Below are 13,453 nucleotides of genomic sequence, written 5' to 3' on the forward strand. Positions count from 1 at the left end.
ACAGGATATTGGCGTAAAGCGCTGTCAGCGGGCACCTATGAAGACCGGTACGGTACACGAGGGCGTGGGTGGCTAACACCACGCCCGGCCGCCTTTGTCTCCCCAATGCTGATGTTTACACACCATCTAAGTGGGAGCCCACCGAGGAGAGAGGTTAAAACATTCGCCACTGTTATTGGTCGTGAGCGGGAATCGAACTTGGTGAGCCGGGTTCGTAGAGCAGTGAACTACCCGCTGTGCTACCGCTCCCCCAAAAGACCACTGTTACAAACACAAAGATCCCCCGTGTAGCCTCAACAGGCTGTTGGTGCAATTGCTGTTAGCGAGCAGCACCTATGAAGGCCGGCACGGCACACGAGGGGGGGGGGGGGTGGCCAGCACCAGGCTCGCCCGCCCGCCTTTGTCTCCCGAGTGGCGATGTTCACTACACAGCGCACCAAGTACTCACTTGAGGCTAAACCGACCTACGCAACCGCACAAACCTACACAGACCCACACCAAGCGTACGAGGGGATGTTTGAAGGTCCACACGGCTGGGTTCATGAACCAACGAAAAAGGGGGGGGGGGGAGTGAGATAGCAGACAGTAGGGAGGGGAGGGGAAGGGAGGGGACACATTGTGACTTCCCGTAACCCTGCCGCGTACAAGAAACGCCACGCATCTTTCCTTCTCGCTCGCGGTCCGCGCGTGTGTGTGCGTGTGTCCGCATGTGTGCGTGTGTGTCCGCGTGCGCGGTAGTGGTAGCGTATAGCGCGCTGCACTACGAACTTGCGACCCGAGTTCGATTACCGCTCACGGCAATCACCGACGACGATTGTCTGAACCGGTCCCAGGCCTCCTGGTGCGGTGTCTAAAAATCATTTCCACTGATGAGACAAAGACGGCCAAGCACGGTACTGGCCATCAACCCCCTCTGTGCACCGTGCCGGCCTTCACAGTTGCTACTCGCGAATAGTACTTGTCTCAAAAAGTCTGTTTGGGCTATGACGGGGGGATCTTTGTCTTTGTGCACTTGCCCCAACAGTCTCTTTGTGCTATACGGTGAATCTTTGTGTGAGCGTGTGTGTGCGCGCGTGCCCACCCGTCCGTGCCCACCCGTCCGTGCGTGTGTGCGGGCGCGTGTCACAGCTGCACACACGCCCGCCCACAGCGCCGAGGTCTCTTTGAATTTCTTTTCCTCTTTTTGATTTGTCCCGCTGTGGTCTCTAACGCTACTGTTGTTTTGGTTTTTTTGGTTCCACGCAACCCGGACTTGATTCCCTCTCAATTTCCAATAAAGAGAAGACGCAAAACTCAATCGATCGGGGGAGGTGTCGCAACCGTCCGGCAATTGGTCAACGTGACCGGATTTTAAGTCCTTTCGGAGAAAGAGGGGTCGGGTGACTCAAGAGGTCAGGGACGATGAGCCGTCACCGTTGGGATCCTGGGTTCGAATCCGTTTTTCAGCTGCAGCAGCAGCGCGTGATTAAACCGGGATCTCAACCGTAGTGAGATGATGGTCTCGGCATGGTCAACATTGACTCATAGAGATACCCATAGACTCACATAGAGACCCATAGACTCACAGAGAGACCAATAGACTCACAGAGACCCATAGACTCGCATAGAGACCCAAAGACTCACATAGAGACCCAAAGACTCACAGAGAGACCCAAAGACTCACATAGAGACCCAGACTCACAGAAAGACCCAAAGACTCACATAGAGACCCAAAGACTCACAGAGAGACCCAAAGACTCACAGAGACCCAAAGACTCACATAGAGACCCATAGACTCACAGAGAGACCCAAAGACTCACATAAAGACCCATAGACGCACACAGAGACCCATAGACTCACACAGAGACCCATAAACTCACATAGAGACCCATAGACTCACAGAGAGACCCAAAGACTCACATACAGACCCATAGACTCACATAGAAACTCTAAACTAAACTTTTTTTAGCAGCTAAAGGCCCACTGATCTATATAGCTCTTTTTCAGAACCGACTTGACCACAAACGAAATGGCTTATCTCGTGGCAATGTATAGCAGCAGCCAAACACTCTAAACGCGTGATATTGATTTTGAACGTGGAGGGAAAAACCGGAGGCCCCGGAGTAAAATACACGCGACCACGGGGAGAGAGAGACACACAAACTCCAAATATACAGGAGTCTGAGTTAGCATTGAACCCACGACCTCCTGTATACCAGGCAGAGGTAGTATTAATATCACGTAAGAAAATTGATAGCAGCCAAATCATTGAAATGCATTGTTGCAGACGTGTAGAGAAATATATACGGGCGTCAGGGTCGGGATCGAACCCACGACCTCCTGTACATCAGGCGAGGTAGTTAACATCTCCTAGCCACCGTGATGATGATGAGAGAGAGAGAGACACGCAAACTCCAAGAATACAGCAGGCGTCAGGGTCGGGATCGAACCCACGACCTCCTGCACATCAGGCGAGGTAGTTAACATCTCCTAGCCACCGTGATGATGATGAGAGAGAGAGAGACACGCAAACTCCAAATATACAGCAGGCGTCAGGGGTCGGGATCGAACCCACGACCTCCTGTACATCAGGCGAGGTAGTTAACATCTCCTAGCCACCGTGATGATGATGAGAGAGAGACTCTAACTCCAAATATACAGCAGCAGGCGTCAGGGTCGGGATCGAACCCACGACCTCCTGTACATCAGGCGACGTAGTTAACATCTCCTAGCCACCGTGGGAGCTGCGCAACAATGCCTGGAGGCTCATTTGCAGCCGGACGTCACGTTGACTCGTAGCACTCAGGTTTTAGTTTTTTTTTTGGGGGGGGGGGGGTGTGGGTGGTGGGGGTGTGGGTCAAGGCTCTGAATACCGGCGCGACTTTCCCGAGAGGGAGACGTCAGCGGAATCAATTATCAATTTACCCGTGTTGGCTGGTGGCCGCCCCGTGCTGCGCTGGTGTCCGGCTCACCTGCCGAGGGCGACACACGAGAGGGGAGAGCACGCGTGAACACGCGCTCGGTGGAACAGACAACAGGTGGTGAACAAACAACGCGCGTGAACAAACAACGGGGTTGAACCAATGGGGGGGGGGGGGGGGGGTGGGGTGAGGGGGATTTGCTCGATTAGCCGGACGCGTTCGGTCCGGCGGCGACGCTGCATTAACGGCGGCGACGAAAACGCGATTGACAAAGTGCGCGGATCGGAACGCACCGCTCCATCCAGAAGCTCGATGGGCGAAAGCCTGGGCAGGTGAGTTCTGAACAGGTGAGAGCCTGAACAGGTGAGGTTCAACAGGTGAGAGCCTCAACAGGTGAGAGCCTGGACAGGTGACAGGAGCCTGAACAGGTGAGAGTCTAAACAGGTGAAAGGCCGAACAGGTGACAGGAGCCTGAAGAGGTGAGAGTCTGAACAGGTGAAAGGCCGAACAGGTGACAGGAGCCTGAACAGGTGAGAGTCTGAACAGGTGAAAGGCCGAACAGGTGACAGGAGCCTGAACAGGTGAGAGTCTGAACAGGTGAAAGGCCGAACAGGTGACAGGAGCCTGAACAGGTGAGAGTCTGAACAGGTGAAAGGCCGAACAGGTGACAGGAGCCTGAACAGGTGAGAGTCTGAACAGGTGAAAGGCCAAACAGGTGACAGGAGCCTGAACAGGTGAGAGTCTGAACAGGTGAAAGGCCGAACAGGTGATAGTAGCCTGAACAGGTGAGAGTCTGAACAGGTGAAAGGCCGAACAGGTGACAGGAGCCTGAACAGGTGAGAGTCTAAACAGGTGAAAGGCCGAGCAACAGGTGAGCCTCAAGCTGCTGCTTAAAGGTGGGTGGTGCGTTGATGCTGCGTGTGTGCAAGCACAACGTCTTGGGTTGTGTCATTCGCTGAAGCTTCGGGCTCTGGGCGCTGAACCGCGAACAGAGAAGCCGCTAGTGTTCCAGTGCTTTAGATTTATTTTGCTCAACGATGCAAACAATAATTCACAGCTCTTTTTTTTTTCTTGGTTCTTTCGCAAGCAGAGTTGTAGCCGAAACGTCGTGAGAATTATTTTATTTTATTATGTTTTATTTTTATTATTTTATTACTTCCATTCTACGTGACTTTACCGAAAGAACCAAGAAGATGAATCCCTGCAGTGACGAAAGCTTTAAATCGAAATTTCACAGCTCTTTGTCAATCCCCTGCTGGATGAAGGCCTTCCCACGCCCCCGACTTCGTGACGCTCAGATGAGCTGTTTGATTGACGATACTTCACTACGCTGGCCAGTGCGGGGGGGGGGCGGGGGCAGAGAGGGTGGCTGGGGGTTTGTGAGGTGGAGGCCCACTCGCCACTGATCTTGGCCGCAGTCAAAAATCTAACTCAACTAGCAAATCACTGCGCTACCACCCCCCCCGGCCTTTAACGTATGAACATAAAGACTAACGGCGTGCCATCATGTCTCGCTGTTCCGCCGAACGTGGGATGGGGTGTTCATCTGTTAAAGGTCCCGTGCCAAGTTTTGGAAATTCCACGTTCCTCTGGCATACAGCGGTCTATCCCCAAAGTGAGCGATGATAACGATGATGATATCCAAAAAAAAGTGGTCCTGATTTTATTGGCCCTGGAGGAACGATTGCCAATGATGATGATGGCGGTGGTGGTCTGAGTTATTAACCCAATGGGAATTTTTACGTAGAAAATTTGGGAAGCTGAGTCATACGCTCCGACCACAGAGCAAAGAAGTACTGAGAGGTACATAGAGAGAAAGAGGAACACGTGAATTCGAGGAAACGCGCAAGTGGGTTGACATCATGTTGACGGTTAAGATACATTAATTTTAAAAAAACTTAACACATTCGCCAATAACAGCGCGGCTTTAGAATAAAAAAAATAATAGTGGGTGACATTTGGAGGCAATGGCCCATCTTTCACAGCGTATTGTTTCCTGTACTTGCGCCAACGCAGCATTACCGAGTAATTTGTTAAGATGAGCAAGTCGGCCTGGGCAGGAGCTGCAATCAGCTGGTGTCAGCGCTGGACGAATCAGGGACTGCTGGAGGTGGCGACGAAATTAGCGAGGCCTTCATTGAGCAGTGGATTGATCATGGTTGCTGAAGATGATGATGAGGATGACGATCATAGTCATCAACCCAACCGGAATATGAACTCAGAAGTTTACGATCGCCGACACACGCGGACGTCTTTCCCTTCAAATCTAAACTCTGAGAGATCAATCCGAAGGGCAGAGATGACTCAAGGATGTTTAGAGCTTTGAGCTGGCACCGTCTAAGATCTCAGCTTCGAAATCCTGGTGTTTGGCCACCTGCGAATACAACAGCTCCTAAAGCGGAGTTCGTCACTTGTCTCAGCCCGGTCACCAATGGACAAAACAACGTCGCATACAATTTGGCTGTGCACTCAATTTGGCAACAACAACAACAAATATTCTGTCTCTGAGAATGAACGTATCGGTTCGACCGTCGTGCGACGAACTTTACTCTCGAGTGGGAAAGTGGCACCCTCAGGCTGCGTGTGGACCACAAGATTACTTCAGGGCATCTCAGGGGCAGTTCAACACGTGGGCGGCTTTCCCGACCAATATTATCCATAAGAGGTTTTTTTTGGGAGTTAAATCGTGTAAATCTAAATGAGTCGTTAAACCTGCCACCGACAGTGTCGCCTGCTGATGGTAGTTGTTATTACTTGCGAAACGTCGTACTCGAATTGTAAATGTGTACTCTCCAACACACCGGTGTGCTGTACTAGCAACGAATTGGCACGTTCTGTTTACGTGACAAACCTTACTAGTCGGCTGTGTCGGGTGGTGGTGGGTTTAACGACACATTTATATTTACGCGATCTAACCCAAAAAAAAACTCTATTATGAATCTCAGAGGCAGCTTTGTGATGTCCGCCTCCGTGGGCACTGCGCGCTGCCAGAGTTTCCGAATGAAGTCTTCGAGTGATGATGCGGCGCCGATAGCACAACTGGGATAAAAGTGGGGGTGGAGGTGGGGGGCTTGGGGTGGTGGTGGAGGGGGGGAACCATGTGACTACGTAGCACAGTGGCTAAACGGCACGGCTTCAGTTTGAAAGGTCACATGCTCAAATCCTGGTTTGGGTTCATCACGATCATCATCATCATGATCATCATATCCGCTCGTTTTTTTCTGTTTGTTCCATAAGACCCGGACTTGATTCCCTCCCAATTCCGATAAAGAGAAGGCACTAAACGGAATCGACCGGGACGTGTTGCAACCGTCCGGCAATTGGGAAATGTGACCGGATTTGAGGTCCTTTCGGAGACAGAGGTGCCGGGTGACTTAAGAGGTCAGAGAAGTTGAGCCGGCACCACTGGAATCCTCGGTTCAAATCCGGGTTTCAGCCGCAGCCTGAGATTAAACCGGGTTCTCAAGCGCAGCGAGTTCATGGTCTCAGCATGGTTGCCATTGACTCACAGAGAGACCCATAGACTCACATAGAGATACACAGACTAACAGAGAGACCCACAGACTCACATAGAGATCCACAGACTAACAGAGAGACCCATAGACTCACATAGAGACCAATAGACTCACAGAGAGACCCATAAACTCACATAGAGACCAATAGACTCACATAAAGATCCATAGACTCACAGAGAGACCCACAGGTAAAATAGGCCAAGTTGTGATTAAACCGGGGCTCTAAAACGCACGAGTACTCGACATGTAACGCTGCACTGACCCATCAAATCCTGATGATCATCAGCCATGATCTATCCACTGCAGGCTCCCCAAGTTGTCACCATCTCTCACGGCCTCGCGAAATAACAATCAAGCAATCAATTCCGTCCGATTTCTGTGTTTTAATTCTAGATTTGAAGCTTTCGTGACTGCAAGGATTCATACTGTTAGTTCTTTCGGTAAAGTCGCGTAGGTAAAAAATTTAATAAAAATGTATTAAAAAATAAAATAATAAAATCACGACGTTTCGGAGGCAACACAAGACTCCGTCATCAGGTGGGACCGTCACAGCCAGATTTGCTGCATCAAATCTGGCTTTGGCTGTGACGGTCCCACCTGATGACGGAGACTTGTGTTGCCTCCGAAACGTCGTGATTTTATTATTTTAATTTTATTAATTTTTATTTCAGTGTTTTATCCCCGATGAAATAAAAATGGGGGAAATGTTAAAAATGCCGCGCTGACCACCCCCCCACCCGTTCCCCCTTGGCTCACCGGCGTCGAGCGTGGTGGTTTCCTGGACAGTGCCGGCGTGGTTGCGGTGGTTGCGGTGCGTGTGTGGTACACGCGCTGCACCACCGCACGTACGCACAGCATGGTGGCGGCGTTCCCGGCGGGCCCCACCGCTCCTCCCTGCTGCCACTCGAGGGCCTCCAGCAGTGAGTCTGTCGCTCCGTGATGGCCCAGGAAGAGGCCCGTAACCAGGGCCGGCGTCAGATCCGCCTGCGGAACAAGACGATGGCAGAGGCAGCAGCGGCAGCAGCAGCAGCAACAGCAGAAACAGAAGCAGCAGCAACAGCAGCAGCAGCGGTAGTGGTAGCAGCAATAGCAGCAACAGCGGTGGCAGCAGCAACAGCAGCAGCAGCGGCTGCAGCAGCGACAGCAGCAACAGCAGCCACAGCAACATCAGCTATGACAGCAGCACTCCCAGATGTCCCTCTCAATCACGTGGTCGGATTTCTTAGTCCTCAATCCGCTGCTGGATAAAGGCCTCTCCAAGCCACATCAGTTACACGGGGGGGGTTATTTGACCATACTTCACCACACTGGTCAGTGCGGGTTGGCGACGTCGCTGGGTCTCCATGCGGGTCTCCGCACAGCGCTCTCTCTTCACATGGGGTCGGACGCGCAGATGTCACCGCCGTTTTCCGTGAATTCACTGCTCGATGAGGCAGGCCCTCCCGGACACCGCACGGGTGGTGGTGGGGGGGGTTATTTGACCATACTTCACCGCGCTGAACGAGTGCGGGTTTGCGAAGCCGACCAACTGCCAAGCACCGCTCCTCACAGCCTCGCCACCGCCACCAAATCTGGCCATAGGCCGTCCCCCTTTTGGTCGCCAACCTCTGCGCGACACTCTGGTGTGTCGACGACGATCGTCGGCCCGGGCGCAGGGGGAGCGTAGCGGAGTGCGGTACAACGCCGGGGGGGATGGGGGGTGGGGGGGCAGTAACCTGGCGGTTGAGCCTCCGGCAGGCGAGGTTGTGTCCCAGGGAGTGGCTGAACCGTGGAAGGACGCGCGGAGGTTCAGTGACGGAGTGACGGCTCGCACTGCCGTCGCCGCCACCGCCGCCAAGGTTCTCCACGAATCGCGTGCACAGCACGACCGGGAGCCGGTCGCCAGACTCCGAGGACAACCACAGCTTCAGCCTGGCTCCGGAGAGACAGCGGAGAGGGACACCACGGTAGCGAGATGTTAACTCCCTCGCCTGGTATGCAGCAGGTCGTGGGTTTGATCCCGACCCTGACGCCTGCAGCTGTATATTTGGAGTTTGCGTGGCTCTCTCTCTCTCTCTACCCCCGTGGTCGCGTGGATTTTTCTCAGGGTCCTCCGGTTTTTCCCTCCACGTTTAGCATCGACGTCACGCGTTTAGAGTATTTGGTTGCAAAAAAATTCAACGCGATAAACCACTTCGTTCAGGTACCATTAGTGGCCAGGTCACTTCTGAAAAAATTAACCCGTAAAAACAAAGTTTTTCACTGTAAATCCTTTATATGCGTGGCATCGGTTTTATTTTATTATTCATTTCTGTTTTTTTTGAGTAAGAGTTTCATTTTTATCACATTGGTATTTTAAATTAAATATGAAAAAAAAATCCTAAAAAGTGGAAAATTTTGGAAAAAAAATTTCACGAACATTAATTGTCTCGCACAACGAGTCTGTGTGCAAAATGTCAGCTCGATTAGATCACGGGAAGTGGGTTAAAAAACGACCGAAAGATTTGCACGGTCGTAAGCACACAAGCAAGTGAACTTAATATAAAGGATTTAAAAAGATCTGCATAGCTCAGTGGGCCTTACCTGGCAAGATAAAAACAATGTTGTAGTAGTGGAGAGCGGAGAGAGAGTGAAGAGAGGTCCGTGTGACGGTTGGCGGAGAAACGTTACCAACTGTTTGTGTCGTATTGTCTGTGAATGCAACTCGCTAACCCACCCCTTGCTGGACATCTACGAGAAAGAACTTCACAGCCCGTCCAATTCCTCCGGGATTAAGATTCCGATTCTGAAATCACGCCTCGATGGCCCGCCGATTTGATCAATTGCCTTGACGCAGCACTACGATTCCGCTCAAGGATCGATTTGGGCATCGGCGGTGACGCTTCTGCGGAATAACGGGTTGCGCATACTGCTGGAGTGTCATCTGTATGTACGTATGTTGAACTTCTTTCGCACCCATTCAGACGCTGTCTTTCCGACAGACCTGTTCTTCACCTGAGGACGGCTGCTTGCGTTGTGGCCGAAACGTCGTGATAATTATTTTATTATGTTTTATTTTTATTATTTTTATTATCTCCCTTCTACGTGACTTTACCGAAAGAACCAAGAAGATTCTTTCGCACCGTTCGAAGCCAACCGTGCTAATCGAAGGTGCGGGGCGGGGGGACAACAGACTAAAGAGAAAAATCGGTTATCAAGAAATGAGTTTTCAATACGGATGATTTAAAAGTGCATATCTCCTAGTGGCTTCCAAATATCGGAAGGAAGAGCGTTCCAGACGGGCCGCAGAAGCGCAATGGATGCCTCATCTCGTGGCACTACGCCGGCAGCACGATCGGCGTTAAAGTACGGGGGGGGGGTGGGGGGGGGAATTCGCACGAGACAATAACCAACAACAAAAAAACCACGAGGAATTTAGGAGCTTAACAAGCGGAGTTTGATTGACACGCAGCGAACACGCTTTGCGGGACTTGTGATAGCTTAGTTTTGTTCATTATTGTTTAACCAGCTGAGAAGTCAAGGGACTAGGGTGAGTCGCAGTTTCAAGAGTGAGCCGAGGCATTTAGTCGGGCAGCCGAGAGCAGCGATTGGTGCTGTGTACACATTCCAAATTGAGTTTTGCTCATTTGGATCCCCTACACCAGCAGCACGCGATGGCCAGCTACTCTTTCGAACGACATCCAGGGACACTGCGAGTGAAGCAGAGGGCGCGTGGTAGCCCTGCGATTGTTAGCACCCGCAGTGGTAACCAGGGCGGCCCACCGGATTCAAACCGCTAACCTCTGCATGTGCTCCCCTATGGAGTGGATGTACCGTGAACTTGAAGCGAGTTCTAAAGTAGTTCCGTCAACTACAAACTGGGTACATGAAAAAAATTGCGTAGTAAAAATATCTATAGCATTAAATATCCATAACATAAAATATATTTTTTATTGACGGAAAAAAATGGGGATCAATGTTTCGCTCCCAGGCTTGTGTGGCGACAGCATCTGTAACCACACGTATGCGGTGGTGGTGGCGGCAGTGGTGGCAGCAGTGGTGGCGGTGGCTCAGAAACCGCCCCGGAGATAAATGAATCAGCGCTTCCGCCTCACCCAGGCGTAGCCACGCACCCGTCTATTTACCGTGCCAATATCACTTTTTAATAATTATTTGTTTTTAATATTATTACTACTACGAGCAGCCCGCATATCCTTTGGATGTGCCCGTCCGTTCCTCCTGAAATCCAGCCAGCAAAACTTGTTTTAGATATATCATGAAAGTAGGATAGCACAATAGCGTATCTTGCGGGCTTGCGCTGGATGCAAGGCTGGGGTGGAGGCTGTGTGGGGCTTCAGCACGACACATGAACCCGGCTCAACTCCCGGGGGGGATGCATGCGTGTGACGCGCCAGCCAGGCAGGAATTCAGCCAGCAAAACTTTTTGTTCTCATATAGTGTGATTATTATTACGCTTGCTCCCACTGGAAGGCCTCAAGGCTCTTTTTCAGGAAGGTCCTGCCACGTTTTCTCGGGAGGGTGCAATTTTGACGAGTGTAATCCCAGTTGAGTAATCAGCATTGGTGATCACCATTGGAACCTCATTTGCCAGTAAAAATATGATAATTGTTTTTTTTACCCTTCTATCTGGCAACAAAACTGACACCGTTTTACAAGGAGTCATGTTTGCAAACATGACTCCTGACACCTTTTTACAAGGAGTCATGTTTGCAAACATGACTCCTTGTAAAAAAGGTGTCAGTTTTGTTGCCAGATAGAAGGGTAAAAAAACTAATTATCAGCATTGGTGATGTTTGTCAAATATTTGTAGCGTTGTGTGTGTGGTTTTTTTCACCTATGGGTGAGGAAACCGGAGAGCCTGGAGAGAAACCCATGCAGTACACGGCGAGAGAATACAAACTCCACACAGAAAGGCGCCATAGTCGGGAATTGAACTCGCACCACACATCCAGTAAGACCCCTCGCTACGGCTGCAGCTACGACTTGAAAAATATCTTGTTAGCTCAAATGGGCTTTACTCGTTTAAACTTCTGATTCTGATTCTACTTAAGTCACGGTGGTGATATGTTAACTACCTCGCTTGGTGTATAGGAGGTCGTGGGTTCGATCCCGACCATGACGCCTGCTGTATATTTGGAGTTTACATGTCTCTCTCGCTCTCCCCGTGGTCGCCGTGGATTGTTCTCCAGGTCCTCCAGTGTTTCCCCTCCACATTTAGAATCAACATCACACATTTAGAGCATTTGGCTGCTATAAATTTCCACGTGATGAAATCCACTTCGTTGAGCAACCATTTGTGATAGCCAGGTGGCTTCTGAACAAGAGCTTACCTGGTGAAATAAAAATAGAAATAAAAATAGAAGTATCCATGCTCAAACAGGCTGCTCTGCGGGGCCTATCCAAGTTGCTGCAAATCACATGCCTTTTAATTAACTTTCATCATTATAGAACAAAAACAAAGATCCCCATATAGCCTTAACAGACTATAGGGGCAAGTGCTGTTAGCGAGCACCTATGAAGGCCGGAACGGTACACGAGGGGGTGGGTGGCCAGCACCACGCCCGACCGCCTTTGTCTCCCCAGTGGCGATGTTTACACAGCGCACCAGGTACTCATTTGAGGCTGAGTCGACCTAGGGGATGCCCAAGACCGGTTCACATAATCGTCACTGGTGTTGGCCGTGAGCGGGAATCGAACCCGTGTCGCCGGGTTCATAGCGCAGCGCGCTAACCGCTACACTACCGCTCCCCATTATATAACACACATATACACACGCGTGCACGCGCGTACACGTGTGTGTATGCGTGTGTCTCTTCCAGCCGCTACTGGCAGATTAATCAGGGCTGGGGCTGAGCCCCGCGTGTGCTTGCGGGACGAGGGATGACGGGACGAAACCCGCCGCGACCCGCGGACAGGCTTGCCTCCCCCAGATAAGGGAGCGTGCGTTTCTCAAGAACGCCTCTATCAGGCAGACATCACTCGTTGGGCAACGTGCATTGTCACTCAGGGCTCTTCCCTTTTTGATCAGAGTAAATAAGCCCCCACCACCCCCTCGCTCACCCACCACCTACTCTCCCTCCTTCCCCCCCCCAACATCAACCACTGTATTCTTGGTTCTTTCTGTAAAGTCACGTAGAATGGAAATAATAAAATAATACTAATAAAACATAATAAAATAATTATCACGACGTCATTCAGACTGTCGTCTCGACAGACCTGTTCTTCACCTGAGGACGGCTGCTTGCGTTGTGGCCGAAACGTCGTGAGAATTATTTTATTATGTTTTATTTGTATTATTTTATTATTTCCATTCTACGTGACTTTACCGAAAGAACCAAGAAGATGAATCCCTGCAGTCACGAAAGCTTTAAATCGAAATTTAATTATTTTATTATGTTTTATTTTTATTATTTTATTATTTCCCTTCTACGTGACTTTACCGAAAGAACCAAGAAGATGAATCCCTGCAGTCACGAAAGCTTTAAATCGAAAAATGTGTGCTGAACTTCTTTCGCACCATATATAACCAACCGTGCTAATCAGAGGTGCGGAAAGATCCCGCCCGCCCCCCTCCCTGTATAGCCTTAACAGACTGTTGGGGAAAGTGCTGAGCGAGTAGCAGCATCTATGCAGGACGGCAGGGCGCAGCTATCGATCGAGGGTCGAATTCGAACCGTGTGTGATCGGCATCGCGCTCGCTGAAGGTGTTGATGCCTTCAGGGAAGTCGTGTACTGTATACACGCAACTGCGCACAATTCTGTGAGTCACTTGTAACTGCTTTGTCGTTACTTATTGCCAATTATAAACCCATACTATTGTCCGATCATTTCATAGAATCCCTGGCACGTAATAATATGCTACACAGTGGCAGTGGGGGTCGCAAAATGCCAATTTATTACTAATAAAACCCAATGATCCGATCGAAATTAGGGATTTCGATCGGATCATTGGGGGGGCAACATGCCACCCCCCCCCCCCACTGGCTCTGCCAGTGCTCACCACTATTTGATTAACCGTTTCCAAATTCACTGCATTCAAGTAATATGGGCACATCCTTT

At 50.5% G+C, this 13,453-nt stretch overlaps 1 protein-coding gene across 5 annotated transcripts in view; it reads right to left on the reverse strand.

Annotated features, from left to right (window-relative positions):
• Positions 1-13,453, reverse strand: part of SPIDR (scaffold protein involved in DNA repair) — a 48,164-nt gene that overhangs the window by 19,846 nt on the left and 14,865 nt on the right. For all 5 annotated transcript variants that reach the window (XM_078875720.1, XM_078875722.1, XM_078875723.1 and 2 more), the window contains exons 9-11: positions 8,131-8,326; positions 7,172-7,399; positions 2,905-2,951 (exon numbers count right to left, since the gene is read on the reverse strand). In XM_078875720.1, the coding sequence (XP_078731846.1) occupies positions 2,905-2,951; positions 7,172-7,399; positions 8,131-8,326 (471 nt within the window). The remainder of the gene's footprint in view (positions 1-2,904; positions 2,952-7,171; positions 7,400-8,130; positions 8,327-13,453) is intronic.

The sequence above is a fragment of the Lampetra fluviatilis genome, chromosome 42 (genome assembly GCF_964198595.1).
Source record: "Lampetra fluviatilis chromosome 42, kcLamFluv1.1, whole genome shotgun sequence".
NCBI classification, from domain to species: domain Eukaryota; kingdom Metazoa; phylum Chordata; class Hyperoartia; order Petromyzontiformes; family Petromyzontidae; genus Lampetra; species Lampetra fluviatilis.